Source organism: Schistocerca americana, chromosome X (assembly GCF_021461395.2).
Source record: "Schistocerca americana isolate TAMUIC-IGC-003095 chromosome X, iqSchAmer2.1, whole genome shotgun sequence".
Classification (NCBI taxonomy): Eukaryota; Metazoa; Arthropoda; class Insecta; order Orthoptera; family Acrididae; genus Schistocerca; species Schistocerca americana.
In genome coordinates, this window is record NC_060130.1 from 848462293 (window position 1) to 848484081 (window position 21789).

At 41.5% G+C, this 21789-nt stretch overlaps 1 protein-coding gene across 2 annotated transcripts in view; it reads right to left on the minus strand.

Annotated features, from left to right (window-relative positions):
* The window catches only part of LOC124556713 (ER membrane protein complex subunit 7 homolog), an 82095-nt gene that overhangs the window by 17496 nt on the left and 42810 nt on the right, over positions 1 to 21789 (minus strand). The window contains exons 3-4 of one of the 2 annotated variants that reach the window (XM_047130699.1): positions 21533 to 21607; positions 18149 to 21036 (exon numbers count right to left, since the gene is read on the minus strand). In XM_047130699.1, the coding sequence (XP_046986655.1) occupies positions 20908 to 21036; positions 21533 to 21607 (204 nt within the window). In that variant the 3' untranslated portion in view covers positions 18149 to 20907. Of the gene's footprint in view, positions 1 to 18148; positions 21037 to 21532; positions 21608 to 21789 lie in introns of those variants that run through there. The other variant, XM_047130700.1, reaches the window with a different exon arrangement.

Here is a 21789-nt window from a genome sequence, read left to right on the forward strand (position 1 = left end):
CAGTATGGTGTGCAGGTGAAGTTGGATCTGCAAGGAACTTACACGCCTAATGCACCATGAGGAGCTGGCGCCGGATGGTAAGTGCTGCTTTCTCTGCCTCAGCACACATGCTAGGCATGGGACTGGTCCGATTAGCACCCGTGAACAGGTGAATCCCCTCATGATGGACAGCATCAATGACACACAACTAAGAGGGTCTCAATGACCCATACACCGTGAAACCATAGTCCGACCGCGAACGCACAAAAGCCTGATAAAATTGAAGGAGACGCACCCTGTCCACTCCCCAAGACCTGTGGCTAAGGCACTTTATGATGTTCAGTGCCTTCAGGGTTCTGGCTTTCAGGGATCGCAGGAGTGGTAACCACGACAATCTGGAGTCAAAAATGAGGCCCACAAACCACACTGTGTCTCTAAAATGTAGGATAGTATCCCCCATATTCAAGGCATGCAAATTAAAAAGACAATGAGAAGGATTAAAATGAACACACACACACTTATCTGCAGAAAACTGAAAACCCATCTTTGCAGCACATTCCTCTAACCACTGCACTGTAAGTTGCAACTGACAGCTTGCTATTGCAACCCTGGAGGAGGAACAGAAAACAGCAAAATCGTATACAAATAAGGAGCACTGTACAGGACTCCTTACTATAGACATGATACTGTTGATGGCTATGGCAAAGAGAGTAACACTTGAAGCACTGCCCTGAGGAACATCATTCTCCTGCTCAATTTGATCAGACAGTGTGTCACCAACTCGGGACCTAAAAGACCGCCGAGACAGGAAAGACCGTATGAAGATGGGGAGGTGGCCTCGAAAACCCCACTGATTCAGTTGTACAAAAATACAGTGTATCCAAGTAGTATTGTATGCCTTACTTGTATTGAAGAATATGCTGATACAGTGATGCTTACGGAGGAAAGCCTGTTGAATAGCTGCCTCTGGGAGACACACATTGTCAACAGTGGACAGAAATCTTCGAAATCCACACTGAGAACGGCTAAGGAATTGCCTGGTCTTTAACAGCCACACCAGATGACAGTTAACCATTCACTCCAGGGTCTTTCCTACACAGCTCTTTAAGGCACTACTCTGATAACTACAGTCCGATAACAGTCTTTTACTGGTTTGAGGAGAGGGATCAGAATTGCCTTTCTCCACGAGTTGGGGAAGTTGCCTGTCTGCCACATTAGATTAAAACATTTGAATAGGATTTCCTTTGATGCTGCTGGCAAATGTCGAAGCAGTACCAGATTTGGTCATGACCGGGTGCAGAGTCACGAATCTCAGTCAATGTCGATTCGAGCTCCCACATGGAGAAAGGAACTGTTGGACCCGAAGTCCAACTTTTCCCTATCCACAGTCGCATGATAGCAACGAAATGCCAGATCCTGGCTTGCATTGGCAGCCAGTGCCTGAGCAATGTCTCTGGGGTTGTTTGGAGGCACCCCTGTTTCAGTATTGCTGCTATTGGTAAATGGCTCTGTTTACCAGAAATCCTCCGGATGGCTTCCCATACTTTTATAGAAGAAATGGAACAATTGATGGAGTCCAGGAATGCTTGCCATAACCTTTTCTTACTCTCCCTAATGATGCATCGAGCCTTCGCCCTTGAGACTCAAAAGGCCCTAAGATTGTCTGCTGTCTGTCGACATTTAAAATTTTGAAAACTCACACGCCTCTCATGGATCGTGGAATGGCACTAATCTGTCCACCAAGGTAGTGGTCGCCACCTAAGATGACGCTAGGACTGTGGGATGGAGAAGTCAGTGGCACGATGGACCACTCTTATGATGTGTTCCAACCATCCTTGGACACTGTCGCAGTGATCAAACACAGCCAGCTGGCTGAGACGCGTCCAGTTAGCCCTGCTGGCCATCCATTTTGAGAGCTTAACTTGAGGTGGTGAGCCTTTTAGTAGGTGAAGACGGATTGGGAAGTGGTCACTGGAATGAAGGTCGTCAGTGACCTCCCACTGAACAGAATCAGCGAGGGTGGGAGAACAGAGAGGTCGATGGCTGAGAATGACCCAGTAGCAGTAGAGAATTGTGTGTGAGGATGCACAGCTCGTGAGATGACATGAGGCCCTCCAAAACCTGACCCTGAGGGCAAGTATTGGTTGAGCCCCACAGGACACGATGCGCATTGAAGTCTCCCAGGAGGAGGGATGGCCATGCGAGTTGTGCAATAAGATCCGTGAGAGCCTCAGAGTCTAGTGCATCTTGCGGAGGTAAATACAGTGAGCAAACAGTGATCCTTCGACACACATGAACTTGAACTACAACTACTTGCAGGTCAGTAGCCAAGGGAAGAGCAGAGGAGTGACGCACAGTAGTGACATACACTGCGACACCTCCCTTGGCCCTTTCCCCTGATAGGTCATCCTTGCGCTATAGCGTATGTGGCTGTAGCACACGGACATCTGTATCTTTAAAATGTGTTTCTTGTAAACAAAAGTACAACGGACATGCCTGTACTAGAAGTTTCAGTTCCTCCACACGAGTCCTGAACACATTCATGTTCCAACTGTAGTATGGAAGCCACGTCATCGGTGCAGTGTTAATTTACCCCTACCTTTGGGCTGGGGAGGTGAAGCACTTTAACGAGGTGAAGGGGCTGCCTGGATCTAAGACATCTAACTCCATGATAGCCTCGTCATCAGTTAGATAGGAAAGAATGACATCTGACGGCACTTGAGGCAGCTTTCGACCCGAACGTTCCTTTGTCCCTTTGAGGATGAGGGCGAAAAGGGGTGTTGAGAGGCACTCTGCTTCACTTGTACCTTCTGGATGCTCCTGCAGAACTGTTATTGGTTGTTACTGGTGCAGCTGCCAAAGTGTCCACCTTGGGAATAGGTTTCAGCAGCATGGAAGAATATGAGTGGCAAAGACAGAGGGTTTCGTCGCCCCCCCCCCCCCCCCCCTTTTTTTTTGGCTTTGGCATAGGGAATCCGCTTGGTCACTCATCTTATGTATTTTGAGTTCTTCAGAAAAATACAGGGCAGTCTCAGCTCCAGACTGGGTGGTTTCCAGAGCAACTGATGCAGATCATCGGAGCTGGGCAGTCAGTCCCAGCACCATGAGCGGCTTTTCCGCAGATTGCTTCACCTCCACAACTCATGGTTGTATGGCCCAAACACTGGCATTCATAGCATCACATAGGGTTTGGAATGAAAGGCGGATCATTAACTCAAAGGAACCCCGCCAGAAGACGTTCAGACAGTGTCAGAGAATTGAATGTGACAGTGAAAGTGGCAGTCTTTTCAGTTGCTTCATCATTCCTGCGTGTTCACTGCTCCACATCGACTATTCCCTGGGATGCCCATTCTTGCTTCAGTTCTGCTAAGTCCATGTCCATGATATCTCAGCACGTGACAACACTCATACTGGAGTTGAGAGAGGTGTGCATTTCAACAGTGATAGCATAGTCACCCAGTTTCTGCGATTTCTTAAGATCTACCTGCTTTGACATGTTAGTTTTGACCAACAATGAGACATTACACAATCATTTTATAGATTTTAATGTTCCAGCAAGGCCTTCCAAACCCTAATGGATATAAAAGGCGGACACTTTTTCAAATGTCCCCTCCTTCCTCTTCATCATCAGAAACACATTGTTATTCACGATTCCATGAGCCCTGTTACTGCAGTCCAAAGTATTCTTATTATCAGCAGGACTAGTCTCTCAGTCTTTTGGATAAATGGGTGTGAATACTCCCAGTCAGTCGGTACACCCTTCCCGTTGGGAGGAGAAGAAGATGGTTTCGAGGGTTCCATCTCGGTCCCACAAGCAGCTAGGGAAATACGGGTCCACTCCGACAGAGCCCTGTGTGCCTGAGTAAGCCTTATACAACAGAGGTGCAGTGGCAGGTAACCCAGAGGTTGCCCGCTAATGACTGTTCCACCTCAACAGCCATGCATCCCATCAGCGTGCAGCACACCTTGAGAGTGAGATTTTTTTTTTTTTTTTTTATATAGAGGTTTATCCCATCCTCATGATCTGGGCGGTCAAGCCAAGATCCACATTCCCTGAGACACACAACATTTCACCGCTGCACCATGTGCTGGTCACTGAAGCATGCACAGATCTTACAGTGATGGGACTGCCGACACTTACCAGTCCCCAGCTCAGGAACTCCGGAGTCGCCAAGCCCATACCCAGAAAATCAATGCTGAGTCCCTGAGGGCAGCAAGATGAAAGAAACAGGAGGGTAATAAGAGCAGCATCCCTGGGGCTCTGTATGTGACACGAAATATCGTACCCACAGCTGTCCCACCCCTGGTCCAAGAGTCACGAGCAGCCACAATTCGACAGTGTGACACACAGAATGGAAAACTGGGCAGAAAGGGGGCAAACCGAATCCAAAAGCAATTGAAACAGAGTAAAAGAGAGATTAAAGAGTTGTCTGACTAATGAGGTAGGGTCGGGAAACCCCTGACCCAGCATAGAGTGGGAGACGCCACAGCGACAGCACCAGACCCAGTGGTAGAATAAAATCATATAAAAACCACTTTATCGGAGAAAACTGGGAATCAGCTCAACGATCCATGAATCGCCTGCCAATAGTAGGGGCAATGAGTACAGAATTCCATATTTAGCAGGGTAAGACTCCACAACCACAATGTGGGTATGGTGCATTAAAAAAAACAACTAAGTGTTAACCTGATATGCTTGATGTAGAAATGACATAGGACTGTGGATTCTTTGTGGGAGAAACTGAAGATAGAGCCCCATGCTGCAGCAGTCTCCTTGGATTGTGTGGAGTTTATTAGATGAGACACTAGCCCACCAGATGTCGTTCAATTTCTGAGTGAGCAAAGATCTTATGTGCTCCCACAAATCTGCACGTGGGATCGTAAAAGCAAATGGAGAGAGAATGAGTGTTCTGCTAGCCAAATGATTGGAAAGTTTATTCCTCAGGATACCCACATGACTTAGGACCCAGAGAAAGACAACTGAGCTGGCAGCATAACAAAGGTCAGTGAGGTGGTCATGGATAGTGGAGACCAAAGGATGGCAAAAACAGACTGCTTGTTGAATCAGTATCTATTAATACATGATTAAGGGAGCCCAGTTTAATAAAATGGAGGGTCCTACCAACGGCTGTCAGCTCTGCTGTCAACATACTACATGTATCTGGCAGTGTATGGTGTTCCATACTGGCAGGAAATGAGTAAGCATATCTTGTATGATCCAAAGTTTTAGAGCTGTCACTGTGTAGCATCCTGGTTGGTTCTAATCCATGGCCAGGGCACCACCCAAGCAGGAGTGTGTGAGAAAACACAGGGAGCACAATACATAGAGGGAACATGAAGATCTTGGTAGAGGGAAGAGAAGCACGTTCCAGCTGGTAATCCCACCTGAGGGTGGGTATCAGGAGGACAACACCCCTTGTATGCAATGCTAATGGGATACATGAGACAAGCAGGGAATTTTCAGACAGAGACTGCAGAGACAAGCAGGGAATTTTCAGACAGAGACTGCAGAGCAGACCAAGGCTGGTACCATCGAATCTGAAGAGGGAAGCTCCCCACTTCAGCAAGGAGACTGTCTACTGGACTTTCCTGGAAGGCACAACTGATGAGAGGCATGTGACGACAATGGACCAGATCTAAGTTTCAAAGCTGAAGGGGTCACTGAGCAATAAACCTGGCATCGTAGTCTGCTCAGGATGAAACCAGGACCTGGTAAAAACAGGTAAGACTAGCACAATCCACACTCCAAAATTTGTGGGCAACGAAGCAAGGAGCATTAAACTTCTACCTTCAGCTAGTCTTCAGTAAATGAATATGGGGCAGCAAAGTCAGCTTTTTATCAAAAAGGAAGCCCATGAAACAGGGCCATGCTACAATGTCCCACTGCTGGGTACCTGAGTATAGTTCAGGGTCAGGATGGAGCACAGTAAGACGACAGGAATGTATGACCTGCATTTTTTGCAGGAGAGAACTGGAAACCATGGGAAAGAGCGATGTAGAGGCCTGACAGATGGCACCTTGGAGCCGGCATTTAACACTGGCTACCAAGTGGGAGATGTACCAAATGAAAAATTGTCAACATGGAACACAGGGGTAACCAGCAGCCCAACAGACGTCATTAGCCCACTAATGGAGATGAGAAAGGGGGTGAATCAAAAACACAGAGTCAAACTCTGAACAACCAGTGGGATATAAACTTATGAATAAAAATCGATAGGGAACCCTGAAAGCCCCAATTATGGATGGTAAGTAAAATGTGATGATGCCAAGTGGTATCGTACAGCTTATGTAGGTCAAAAAAGACTGCAACAAGGTGTCTACATTTAGAAAAAGTCTGCCGGATAGCTGTTTCCAACTTACACAAGTGGTCAGGTGGAGATTGTCCCTCCCAGAAACCACATTGGTAGGTGAACGAAAGGCCCCAAGATATGAGAACCCAGCATAATCTACGGGCAAGCATCCTTTCATGCAGCTTACAGGGTATATTGGTCAGACTAATTGGCTGTTAGCTGTCGAGAGACGTTGCTTTCTTGCCTGGCTTAAGGATTTGGACAACTATGCCATCTTGTCACTGCGAGGGGAAGATACCTCAGAGCCATGTAAAGCTGAAAAACCTGAGTACATGTTGGCTTTGGAGAGCATTCAGGTGTCTGCCTTGAATCATGGCCTGGAGCTGTCTTGTGGGACAACCTAAGAGCATGAAGCAGTTCCCAGTCAGTAACGGGTTCATTATAGGATTCAGCTTGGTGGGGAGTGAAACGGGGATGCATTCAACTTCTGTAGTAGAAAGGTAGCCAGATAGGAAGAGGTGGCCGATGCTGTCACAAAGTGGGTTGCAAGGTGTTCGGCAAGAACCGATGAATTGGTACAAAGATTGCCCCCACAGCACACATCCCAGAACAGCTGTTGATCATTGGTAGCCTAGAAGACAACAGGGCTCGGCCCACACCTGAGATGAAGAGACATATCATTCCCAGCAAGCCTTAGCATGAAATAGCTTTGAAAGTGGTAGGGTTGGTCTGCAATGGATGTCATTCAAATCTTTGCAGGGCTCACCAATGATCCTGAACAGCAACTGCAATCTCTGGTCCACCATGGCACCAGCCGACAGTGGGGGGTAACTGATGCAAGGGGGATAGCAGTAGCATGGATGATCACATCTGAGACGCCTTCCACAACTTCATTAATACAATCCAACAGAGACGGTGAATGTAATGGCAGAGATGTACAAATGCCAGTAGGCTCTGAAGTGCCCAACATAGTAGTCATTCTGTTTAGCGACATCAAGGAAGTGAGAGGACCATCAAAATGTGGTCATTGTCACAAAGGCCATAGTGTAGTGACCACAGTAATGCAACCACAAGATTCAAAGAGAAGAGACCGTTATATTGATGGCTGGAAAGGTGCCATAGATGGCACTGAAGTGCGTAGAACCATCATTGAGGCGGCACAGATCATGGTCTGCAAGGAGCTGGTACCCCTACCATACAAAGTGGAACTCCCCCACAAGGGGTTGTGTCTGTTGAAGTCACCAGGTAGGAGAAAACTGGAAAGTTTTTGGATTAAGGTGGTCAGTTCAACATAAGTAAGTGGCCTGCCTGAGGGTAGGTCCATGTTGCAAATGGTGATCGCTGAGGCCGTTTGCACCTGCACTGCTATTGCTTCCAGTGTGGTACAAGTGGGAATCTATTCGCTGGTGACACCTGTGCAAACCAATGTACAGACCTCTCCAGATGCCCTGTAGGGGCTAGTTTAGTCCCAAAAAACACATGATAACCACGGAGCATTGGAGAACAGTCATCAGTGAAGTCCATTTCTTGGAGAGCAATACAAACCACCGTAGAGCAGGAAATAAGGTGGTGTATTTCCGGCAGGCGGCAGTAATACCCATTATAATTCCACTTCGTGATCACGTGACTGGTGACCATATTACGCATGAGGGAGCCAGGAGGAGCAGTCATGGTACAGGATCACTGCCTGTCACCAGTGGCAATGGAATTACATCCACATACAGCGGCTGAGAATCCGACTGTATAGGAGGGGCTCTGGCGCCTATGGGGGCACTGAAGGAGCCTTGTCCTAATTCTGATTTTCCTCCGTAACCTTTGGTGGGCAAGGTTCATTCAAGGGGCTATCCGCAGTGAGCACGGGGACAGATGAAGAGTACGCAGCCCTATTTGGCAACGGGCCTTCGGTCTGGGGGTTACCAGAAAGAGGTCCTGAAAGTCAGCCTGCCACTGGTAGACACTGAAGAAGGGGAATGCTGCTCCAGCCAGATGCGGGAAGTGGTTCCTGAAGAAGGTACTGTGGGAACCGTAGGAGAGGAGGGTGATGGGAGATCTGGTCTGGGTAAGGTTGAGGTGGGTGGGGCAATTCTTATGATTTTTGTGTAATAGAAAGTCATTCACAGGATGTAGGAATTCATATATCTCCTGTGCTCAGTATACAATAGGCAATCATGAGATTTGTATTCCTGGAACTTCTGTTCTTTCTTAAAAACTTGACAAATTGGCAAACATTGAGCTGACATACAATGGAAGATGTTCACAAGGAGTATCTCCGTGGAGTGATCACCCACAGTTGCCATATTTTGGGTCTGCCATATGCCCAAAGCATAAACATCTGAAGCACTGCATAGGTGGTGGGACGTACGGTTCCACATCACACCTGTACACCATAACCGTAACATTCCCTTCAAAGGTTAAAGTCTAAGCATCTGTGTCCATACAATTATCCTTGGGCCTTTATGTACACATCTAACAGAGGCATCGCCCCTTGAGATTAGCCTGGAATTCTTCATCTGTTTAGAGCATAAGGTCTCCATGGAGGATGTTTCCTTGGACCATGTTCAACATTTTGTGTGGAGTAATAGTCACAGGTATGTCATCTAGTTGATCATATGCATGAGGAGCTGTAGACTGGGCAGCAGAGGAAGTTATAATTAATAACAAACTGTCTCACATTTATCCCAAAGACTCAACTTCACCAAAACTGTCCTCAATTTTTTCAACAAAATATAATGGTTTCGTTGAGTAAAAGTATACCCATCAGTCCCAGTACATACCAAGTACTGGGCGAAGTGTTTCACTCGTAGACATCTGGCTTGTACTTCTTTCCACAGAGTAGCTAGGGAAGGAACCATGGGTTCATCTCTCTCTGAATTATAATAATCTTTCCTATCTAAAGAGCACACTGGGGCCTTGCGGCCACCAGCAGAAGAAAGTCTGAGTTGCTTCATGGTATTCCTGCAAGCAGCTACAGATGGAATGTCCACCCAGACAGCCACAGATATATAGAAGTTTTAACCATCTTCACAATCTGGGCGGCTAAGCCAATATACCCATTTACTGAGAACACAATGTTCCACCACTGTACGTGTGGTGGTTGCTGAAGCATGCCCAGGGCTTATGGTTACAAAGGACTGGTGGCACCCTCCATCCCCCCCCCCCCTCCCCCAGCTCAAGAGATCCAAGTGTCCAAAAACTGAAAACCAAATCTAAGCAGGGTTGACATCAGAAAGACCATCCAATGAAAAGGCAGAGAGGAAAAAAGTAATAGAATGAACTTGCAGTATGGAAACGGAAGTAGTGCTGCAAAGTGCACAGGCTGGGGCCCCATACTAGCTAAACTCGAACTCACGAAAACGAAAGCAATGTGGCGGACCCCCCTCCCCTCCTAGGGCAGGGGTGGGGGTTGCATTTGTGATTGGGGGTGCGGGTGGAGCACAAAGAGTGAGTGCTTATCCCTCCAGAATACACTCTTAAGTCTGAGAAGAGCTACTCTGTGACCAAGAAAGAGTGACTTGCAGTTTTGACAATCAGAAAGTTCTGACCCTACTTATACAGAAGAGTATTCACTGCAGTGACTGAGCAGCATACTTTTGACAGCTGACAAGCCTGAAAAATCTATCTGGACAATTTGCAAGATAAGCATTGGACCTTTATTATGTAAGAGTAGTGGACAGAATTAGCCACAAACACAAGGATGCCAACTGCCTTTTTACTGTAAGAACATTATAATACTGCTGATACCTCACTCACTGCAGCACAAACAAACTGCAGCTGAACCAAGGAATGATCCAGAATTAATGAAGACCAGAGATGTCTCATAGAAAGATGAAACTGTCACATAGGAATTAAGACTAATAGCTGGAACATTATATACAAGGAACTTTAACCCAATGGGACAGCAATGGTTTCTCATCATTCTAGCATCCAGGCAGTCATACTGAAGATTGACACTTTGCCTTCAAATCCTCAAGAATTTGGAAAGACCACTGCTACAATCAGAAACAAGTATCAGTGTCCTTGTGTCTAACAATCTGTCAGACATTATGTAAGCCACTGCAGGGCATGATAGTGATAGAAATAAGTGCCTCAGTTACCCCAGAATGTTGGGTTCCATTTCCTCTCACAGTTGCTCCATTTCACTACATTGAAATCAACCACTTGCATACTTTTTTCGATTTGAGAAATGGATAACAGCATACACAGACTGCCGCACTTGCTAAGCTGTCACCAAGGCTGTTCCCAAAGCCAAAGTTCATTAATGTGCCAGGTTTCTTGTAAAAGATATAATTTTTAAGCACAAAGCATCCGTTGTAATGATTTATAGTTGTGGAAAACACACACACGACGACAACTTCCTACCATTCATGGATGAATAGCCTCGCAGAGCATTTTAATAAGACACTGGCAGATATGCTGTCAATTTATGTTGGTTTTAAACAGAGAGACTGGGATACAATAATGTTGGTCATGACATTTATGCACAACGCAGCAAAGCATGACAGTACAAGTTTTATACCTTTTGATCCTGACCCACAGTCAAGAGGCGGAAATGACAATGGATATTTTATTTCTGTTTCAAAATGATAATACTGAGGGTGATTAGATCAAACAGCTCATCACCACAACTAAAACAACAAGATAGCTGGCATAAATATGTACTTTGGCTGGGCAAGGGTAAGGACCATGAAAGTACAAACGTCAAAAATAAACCCAAAAGCTACAGCTCAGGTGACCTAAGGATTATTATATTTTTTTGTAAGTTCTAACTACTAGGAAACTTATAAGAGCACTACTTTGGCCTACAGTGAATCCTGCATCACTCTTCACATTTTAACTATGATGTCAATTATAATCCTTCACCGAGTGGACAAAAAGTGCAGACACTTCATCTGTGTCCTCTGCACAAGGTTCTAACAGACCTATGGCATGGTTCAATAATACAGCTTTCCAATAAAAGAAACACACAGAACTTCCCAACAACACAATGCCTCACTGGAATTAACTCCATCTCAGTGTCCAGAGACCATAAGCACATGATGATACGACTACAGCATGAGGGTCCAGCATCACCACTATACACTTAGGATCACTGACTAGTTCCATATCCATGAATCTATAGCCCATTCTGAAACAGCAGGTCGGCATATTGTCAGGAGCATGCTGTATGTCACAGTGTAGGAGTTATGGAGGCTAGTTGGTGATGTGACAGTTACAGGTTTGATTTTTTGCAGTTATTTGTAATTTCTGGGACTAATTAATAGTGTGGTTCCAGGTGTTCTGCAGAGTTGTTTCAGAGACGACTACTCAGCAGAACACCTGGAAGCACTCTATTAAACACGCCAAGAAAATCAGAGACTATTTATGGGATATTTGAATTACTTAACATTTTCTGTACATGTGAACAAGAGCACACACTACCAAGGCAGGTAGTTTTTCTCTATACTTTCTTCTGTGTTTAATAAACGCACATTCAGTGTAATGAGTTAAGTTCTTGCTGGCATCCCCCTCTTAACTGGTGCCTGATATTGGATTCTAGGTGCCAAAACGGTCACATATCACATCTTGTGTACCTGATAACAATTCGGATTTTCCGCCAGGCTTAGTATCGATTTGGAATTGGAGACTTTGCAGCTGGCAAGTAGTAACAGTTCCTTGCAAACTGCTACAACATATGCTGTGAGTATAATGGGTGCAACCTCTGGCAGAGTTCTGTGCTTAAATGTGCACAAATGGTCATGTACTGGCAACTGCTTGCTATCAGCTGAAGCCTTCAGAGCACACCATTTGATACAGTGACTAGCTATTGCTTGTTTCACTGCTCTCTCTCTTTTAATTGTCACTCTGGCATGATCTTGCACACCTACAATGACTTTGCTGTGTTTTGGGATACATTTCTAGTTAGGTGTTCATTATGTCAACTTAGTTTTTGGCAACCGTTCAGAACTGTCACTTGTTTTATGAATCACCATGCCAAGTAATACTGAACTTTTGCTAAATACACCAAGCAGGATAATGAATACTGAAGTGAGGATGAGGAAGTAACTAACTGTGCAATCACCGATCCGGAGTTTCGAAGTAGTGACAACAGCCAGTGGAGCTATAACAGCAGCACATGGAACTATAACACTCTCTGTATCTTTGTTACACATGCACAGAAAAAACTTTTTGGTTCACTGTCATTTTGTCCCACAGTGAATGACAGTTCATGAAAATATTTTCGACACATCACTGTCCACAACCCTCAGAAAAGTCAGGCTGGATAAATCATGTACAGACTGTGGCAGCAGAAACCAGTTAAGTCACTGGCCATCCTGTGATGCCAGTTGTTTTGCCTGGGCGTTTTCCACAACCAGAAATGAAAAACACATTGCTACATACCATGCATTTAATTCTCTTGCAGGGCCAAACAACAGTCTCTGCTAAGTATACGAAGGTAGCTAGACAAATAAGATCTTAAGTAGTGAATTTCTGTATGGCAAGTAACATTTTTGGGCTGGCTGTATTCACAGTTTTTTGTTTCTGGGTTGAAGACAAAGTTAACATAGTCTCTCACACAAACTCATTCAAGGAACTTGATTCATTACATATGCAGTACAAACAGCTTTTTGAACCTACCTTATGGCACACTGTGAATCTTGAGATGCCCATTTCATTAAAACTATCAGCAGTATCTAAGTTGTGCAGAGCAAACCTTTTGTAATTTGTTAAGCACATGCAAGTTATGGCAAACGCAGATGGGTGGCAAAGTCAGTGGTTCATTTCATCTGTATCCTCAAATCAATGGCCAGCACCGTCGGTAGTTGTTAATAATCCAAACTTGGCAATCAAATTGTGAGATAATTTCAAAGTTCCAGCAAATGCTCAGTCATATACTGAACTATATCTGGTTGTTAGACCAGAGGACTTGCCAGTCAAATTGACAGGGTGCCATTTGTTTCCAATGAATCCTGGTCATTAAAGACCCTTTTGGCACAGTTTGATGCAACAGAGTTGTAACAACTCTCGCGATTGTTTCAGAAGTATCTCAGACAGTTAATTCTGGGCATACCAAACTCAACAAATTAATTGGATGATATAATCCTAATCTACATCTACATTCTACATTGATACTCCGCAAGCCACCCAACGGTGTGTGGCGGAGGGCACTAATAAGGGCTACAACCAGGGAGCAACATTTACAATACTTGTAGGCATCTTCCGAGCAGCTGTGAGCCCACAGAATTCAATGTTGGCTCGACAAGACTAAGTTTTTTAGAACAAGTGTTAAGTGAGCAAAAAGGGGCTAACTCCCATGCAAGATTACATAGAGGTCATAGATATGTTGCCCATCCTGGAGAACCTGAAAGTGTTGCAGTCGTTCCTTGGCAAAGTAAGTTATTAAGCAAAGTTCATGCCACAAGCAGCCCAGATTTGCACCAACTCAACCAGCTGCATAAGAAAGGGGTGAAATTAGTCTGGTTGAAAGGGTGCCACAAAGCATTTCTGAAAATAAAGAAGTGTCTTTGAACAATTCCCTATCTGGCTACATTTACTGCTGGTAAATGTCTTATTCTGATAATGGACACTTGAGATTATGGTATGTGTCATTTTATCACACAAGAATACTCACGGCACACAACGGCCGACTGAATTTGCTTCCAAAATACTGACGGCAGTGCAACACAATTACTCACAAATCACGAGGTGGTCTTGGGTGATTATTTGTAGAATAAAAAATTTGCAAATTTTTCTCTACAGGATCAAATTGCACCTTATCTCACATCGTACAAAACCCCAGATACCACTGTTTGGTCCACATTCCAAGGTCTTGGTTAAGAGGGCACAGTGGCTGCAATGATGAGATCTGTTTTTAAATAATTATACGTACCAGATTCAATTCAGGGCCCACCAAGCAGCACACCAATGCGGACTCTCTTTCCTGCCTGCTGTGCACGCTGGACACACACACTTCCACAAGCAAGAAGTGTGTTTTATGTTAGACATAAATCAAAGAAACATACTCAGTAAATCTGTGAATAAGGCTTGTGGACTCTTGAGTTAAGCCAACAGCAATCCATTGCTTCACAAGGTCTTGTCAACTGCACAACGGTGCTGGGCAACACATCTTGCAAGAACATGGACTCAGTATTGCAAACTTTTCATTGTAACACACTTCAATATAACACATTGTGTCCTCTCTTAGCTACTGACAAATGTGAATAGCTGCCCTTTTATTTAGACTATGCTCATCTCTGTATTCTTAATCTACTGAGGTACCTGTATATATATGATGATGACATTAGAGCAGGGCTACATTTATTGGCCTCGCACTGATGCCACCATGAAACATATAATCTGGAACTGTCATGTCTGCGGTCACAACCTACTGTCTCCAGCACAGTGTTTAAACCCATGGCCTCACACTTAGTACCCTTCGAAATAGTGCACATTGAATTCATCAAACTGTTCTAGGGAGAAATATGGTTGCTTGTCAGTGCCCTCTCTAACTTCTGGTATGTTGCATGAATGGCTACTACAACAATGTCCACTACCTACTGTGCCTTGTCTACTATTTTTGTCATAGAAGTTGCACCACAAACTGTCATCTCTGATGACTCATTTTAAGGAATCTGAGTTTCTGTATTTTTATCAACACAATGATAGTGAGCATCTTACCACAACTCTGTTTCACCAAGTGTCAAATTCAGAGGCAGATCAGCTGGTCATAACATTCACAATGCAGATGTACAAAACTGTGGTGACTGCTATTTCCAAGGAAGCATTCAACAAGTTATTTGTCAACTGTTGCTTTATTATACTAGCATGGTTACATATTGTCATTTGCTTTTTATCACTTGAGGCCTCCACAGAACGTCCAATCCGACAAAATGTTCAACTACTGCTCATTTTACAGTTTTCTCTCATTTAGTATCCACTTTGGACTGAGCTTGTACATATTCATATGACATTTGTGTGTTTTGGACTATGTTTTTAGCCATCTGTTTACTATGTAAGCTTAGTAGTTACCTACCACTCATAACTGCCATTTGTTCCATCAGTAACCATGCCTGTGAGCTGAGTGATACAGAACTTTTGCTACGTACACCGAGTAGGACAGTAACTAACACATTTCTGGATGCCACCATTATGAGGAGATGGCTATGGCTATTGTAAGAAAATCCATAACTAAGTTCACAGTATGCTGTAGAATCTAACAGATACAAAGTCCCCCCCACAATGTATCAGCATATGGTGGACAGTAGTTGAAAATAGATCCCCATCTATCAATTTATCATGCATCTGGCACAGAATACAAACACAAAACCATCATGCGTGAGAACTCTCCTTCCCCCGCCCCCCCCCCCCCCCCCCCCCCCCGACCCTTCCTCCTGCTACATCAAATAACTTACATGTGGTACTTGCTGAACAGCATGTCAATATCATATAAAATTGCAATTTGTGTTGTTATACAAATATATTTTTGAGAGCAGAATTTAAAACTTCCACTTTCTTTTACTACTTCCAGGCAAGTGAGTAATTTTTGGCAATTGATTAAAGATTTAAATTAATCAAACGAGGTGCCTTTTAAGCGAAGTTCTGTAGGTAGTGAGATGCCAGAATTAGAAGCGTGAGCTTCAATCCATTTTTTTTTAACTCTTCAGAGGTGTTTTTAGTTATTTAACTTTTGTGTATAACTTACCATGGAATATATATAAATTATTTTCAATTTTTTCCTAATGCTGTTATTGAACTATGTTATGTATTTCTAGCACCTTGTTATACTTTGTCCATTTCTTCTCAATACGTACTGAGTGCAATAAAGTGTGCTTAAGTTTAAACACAAAGCATTTAACCACAAAACAATGTTTGTAGAAAACTGTATACGCATTTCTCACTGTTTCACTTTGATTTTCTTGCACTACCAGGAAATATCATTCCAATATTTAATCGAGTTTGGACTCTAAACTGGTTTCATTATGCTGGCACATACATCCCATATCTTTTTCTTATTGTAATGTCTCAGATGCTTATATAAAGGTGGAGTGACTAACAAGAAGCTTTGAGTAGTCCATAGAAACTTAACTCACTTTATGCCCACCGTTTTGCAAGTTACTCCAAATCATCTTTAAGCGATGGGAGTAAATTGTCTTCTTGACCAAATGAATCCTGAACACACTAGTCCTAATACCTACACACTAGTCCTAATACCTTAAACGAAAAATATTCAGTACTTGGCCAACCACATGGTAACATTAATGTGATGTAACAAATTACAAATAATATAAAAGAAGTTACAGAAAATAATGTCAAATTTTAAATTTGCCCTTAACACTGTTTATTATGACTAAATGTAAAATAATTTTACTTAATTCTACAGTATGACAATTTTATGTGTAAGAAGAGCAGTGTGTGCTATAAAATCTTCTGGCCTTGAAATGATTAAACTAAAGCCTATTCACCTAATATAATAAAATCACTAGTGCAAGCAACATTTTTCTCAGAAAGTACAATAATTATCTCATTACAATAATTTCTTGACTGAAAAAATAATTCGGTCACATTCTGTGGAAACATCTTATCTTGTCTACAAAGATACTACGCACACAGCCAACTGCTATAGCACCAGACCTTTAGAAACAATTACAGTATTGTCAGGTCTAATAGATAAAAAATTATCTTCTGAACATGAAAAATCTTTGCAAAACCGATGAGAAATTGCCAAAAACCAGGCTAATCAGCTGATGTTTTGGCAGGAATATAACCTATGCAAGTGCTATTAGTTTCTGGATATCAATGACACACAACCATTTTCATTAGTAATAATTCAATGTGGTACAATGTTTGTAAGAGTGCACTGTTGACAATTGCCAAAGTTTTGAAGGAAATGTGTTGATTGCATTAACAGGATGTTAAACTTATGTGGGCAGAAAAGAACAAATATATATTGTTACATGATTTCCTTTTTTATTCTTGTTCAATAAATGTAACAAACTACTCAGACCATTGTAACAGTGTAAAAGTCATATTGCTTTTTGTTGGTGTTCAGTAGCACATCAGTCAAAGGCTTGAATACTCTATTGTGTATGGCTATGACAATGCTAGATGTGTAAATAAAAAAATAAAATAACTTACTGGATCAAGAGTGAACACTTTACCACTGGGTGAAATACACAGAGTCCCTTACATGTGTTATTAAGTGTAAAAAAAAAAAAAAAAAAAAAAAAAAAAAAAAAAAAACCACAACTGGCAATGTACTGCCTCCACCAAATCAGGTTTGACCCTATTGTAAACAATACGAGTCCTGTTATAACTTTCAGTCCAGCAAAACAAAACTGTTCATATAACTTTCAGTCCAGCAAAACAAAACTGTTCATATAACTTTTATTCCAAAAACTTACAAGCACAAATTTGTGGATACTTAAAAAAATTCTGCAACAGTGGCACTGCTGGTGACAATTTGTGCGGTAACTGCTACTATAAGCAAAAGGAGTGACTGAGTGAAGGTCTTTGTCCTGAAGTTTAATCTTGTGTGTGTGTGTGTGTGTGTGTGTGTGTGTGTGTGTACGCGCATGCAGTGGCGAACGCACGTGCATGTACACATTTACATTTTTTTAAGGGGTGGTGGCACAAAGAGAATAGAGGGTTAGGTTGGGTCAGAGTCAAATTAAAAGGGATTGCTTTGAAAAAATTATGGCTCTCAATTAATGGGGAATATGGTCTAAGGTAACAGTGTATTGACCCGCACTCATTGTTTTTGAGAATTTGTTTTTACAGACAGTATCCAAGAAGAAGCATTTTAATACAAACACAAAATTAGGAAGTATGGTATTGAAACAAAGATCATCTGAAAGTTTCCTCTTCATGCCTCACAATTCTCAAGAAAATGCAATTCTCAAAACTATTTACCCAGTGTAGCAATACATAATTCCTACATACTGCCCTTTTATTTCACAGGCCACAATTTACAATCAAAATTCACACACTATCACTGCACTAAAGACAATATGATATGCATATAACAAAATTGTTTTTATATTAGGAGTACAATAGATTCTACTACTATCAAAATACAATGATTGTAAGATAATGAAATTTTGATGTTTCAATTAGTTGTACCCAAACGAAATGGTCCTCTGGCTTCCCCCCCTCAGTAATCATATTTGTAAAGAATTATTTTGGATTTCATTATTAAAATGTACAATATATAGATCATAAACAAGGAGATGAAATAAGGCACACGTTTGCGTACTATGCAGTACCAGCTGCATATGATGTACTGCATTCACATCTGTTTCTCAAGAATGGTCAACTGTAGTAACAGGAATAGCTAAATGTTTGGGTTTTCCTTGCAGAAGCGTGACTTTGCTAAAACTTAAGACTTCTGCATAGAAAAATTTGTCCACAGCACTCACACGAACACAAATTTTTTTTAGACATTTCTGCTGAAAATTAAATCACTCGCAACATTTTCCATAAGTATAGAATGACTAGGACACACATTCATGTATTCCAGCTATAAATTTTCACTTAATATTTACAAATAAACATCAGCTGACTAACAGACAATAAAATTACTTTTAGTAGACTCAAGTATTAATGACAAATACTCCTAACAATGGCAATGTCTTTTCTCAGACTTCTTACTCAACATATTGTTTCTTTTACAGTCTAACAGTGAATTTTTTCCATTACGAATGTAATTGTCTTATTGTATCAAGAAAAATCTCCTCAGAAAATGAAATGACGTATGCATAAAAAACATATAAAAAACACTAAGATAGTTTGCAGAAAGCAGGGAAGCTGTATTACAAATGAGAGATGCAAGCACAGCCAGAGTGAGACCAAAGATAATGTTAATTCATTAACTGCAAGGTGAGACATTACAGGAAAGTCACTTACAGCACGAATAAAATAAGTTTGCAATTGAGAGATTGCTGTGGTTGTGGGTGAGGTGAGGTGTGTGTGTGTGTGTGTGTGTGTGTGTGTGTGTGATTTTTTTTTGGGGGGGGGGGGGGGGGGAGTTCTGCTAGCCTGCAAGCACGCACACTTGGCAAGACTCTGCAGGTACCTACAAAACAGGCAACACAGCAAATACACTGTGTTCTATAATTGGGTGGCAGCTGGCCCCAATACTTGACATCTATAACAATGTTACTTTAATCTAAGTATAGTGACCCATGAAGTCTAAATCAGACAATCTAGAGGAGAATTAGATTAGGAACAGACACATGGGATGTGGTACATGAGTTTTGATATTTGGACAGAAAAATTACTGCCAATGGCCAAAGTAAAGAGAATATAAAATGCAGGCTGGCAATAGCAAGAAAAGTGTTTCTCAAAAAGAAAAGCTGTTTGACATCAAATACAAATTTAAATGTTATGTTGTCTTTTCTGAAGGGATCTATCTGAATTATAGCCTTGTATGGAAGTGAAACACAGACAAACAATACAAACAGGAAGAAAATAGAAGCTTATGAAATATGGTGCTGCAGAAGAATCCTGATGATTATATGGGAAGAGAAGATAACTAATGAAAAGGTACTAAGCCAAATTGGAGAGTAAAGAAACTGGACTAAAAGAAAGGAACGGTTGGTAGAACTCATTCTGAGGCATTAAGGAACAGTCAGTCTGATAATAAAGGGAAGTGTGATGGTACAAATTTTAGAGGGAAAACAAGAATTGGGCAGAGTTCAAAGGGATGTAAGTTGGAATAGTTATTACAGAGATGAATAGGTTTGCACAGAATAGAAAATCTGCATCAAACCAGTCTTCTGACTGAAGAAAATAACAACAACTATTACTACAACTACTGTGATCCATTCCACTGCATGTGGAAATACATAACATAATAATGAATTTTTTATATAAACTAAAACAATGCTACAGTGGTAGCATAGATAAGCAGACAATAGATAAAACAAAAAGTTTCAGAGCATAACTAAGAGGTTAGAGCATAACTAAGAGAAGTTGTCTTCAGTTTTACCACAATAAGTGATATATCAGAGAAAAACTTTCTAACAGTAATAATTCACACTGAAAGTCAATAACAACCTTGTGCAAAAAGTTACTACCCGATTCCAATGCATGAATGTATCAAAATACTGCCAGCAAGAAGGAAACAAGAGGATTACTTTCCCACACCAGTATATTAGGTTTTTCTTTTTTTTTAGTCTTAAAGCAACAACCATTCATGATTCTTACAGAGCATCCTTTGGGCTGAAAAATAAATTCCAAACGGATCTTGTTCCCATATGTAATATCTATCATGTCTCTCAAAAGCACAAACACAAGCATATGACCCCACACACACACACACACACACACACACACACACACACACACACAAAGCAATTCTGAGCTATTCGTTTTCAGATCACCTTTCATGCATTAACCCTTTAGAGCACATTTTGTAAAATAAAAACTAAATCTTTAACAAACTGATGTTCGAGCCATGATCTATAAACAATTGTGAAAAATTTTCAGTAGTTTGCCAAATACTAATCACTAATAGATTTCCAACTGTGATTAAATCAGTTCACTGTGATGCTGTACTCCAAGATATAAATATCAAATAAAAACATGTAAAGCATGATAGAGTCTTAAATTCTTTATGAAAATGAAAATTTCACATTCCATTTTTATACATCATCTTCTTCTGTTACTGTCTCTTTTTGCTTGGTTTGACTGCTCTGGATTTCTGTTTTTCTCCACCAGCAAAAAATGAAGTCAGTACTTCTGACATTTCTGGCATATCATACTTAGTTAAATTATTGATCTGCTCCATCTCCTGTTACGAAAATATCAGCATATAATTAATATACTACAGAATAAGTGGTAAGAGTAACTAAAGGATGAAAAGAAATTTGGATGAACAATCAAGAGTACATATGCTGAATCTTGGAATGAAATCGATTTCACATATGCACTGATGATACACTGATGCACAACAACTAACACTTCCCTTAACAACGCATTTATTTATTACGAATGACAACCAAATGTTAAGGGATTATCGTACACCTGGCATGTGAAGACAACACAGAAAACGGCAGGAGTAGGGTAATTACGGCGTATGTAATAAATGAACTACATAAATTATGGTAAAAGCTACTGTTATTAATGATTAATGAGGCAACTTGATGTGCTGAGAATGACACACACTTAAAGACCTCTTCTATTAACAAAAATTGCAAAAACACAAAACTGTTATCACTGAATGTAATTTATCTCATTAGTTACTGGAAAAATAAAACAAATTAAAGTATTTAAATTGACAATATTACCTTTCTTGTTTCTGGATCATTCATCATTTTTGGGAGTACCATGATAAGTAACAATGGTAGTACCATCATAAGTACCTGAAATTAGTAAAGGGTGTATTTTAAACTTACCACATTACAGAAAACATTAGAAATTAAAAAGATTATGAACCAAAGAAATTAAACTAATTTGGTTTAGAAAGTCTTACAAAATTACTGCCTGCAGAAGAAATGGTAGTAATTATAACAGTTAAATAACATTTAGCTCTTAAAAGTAACAC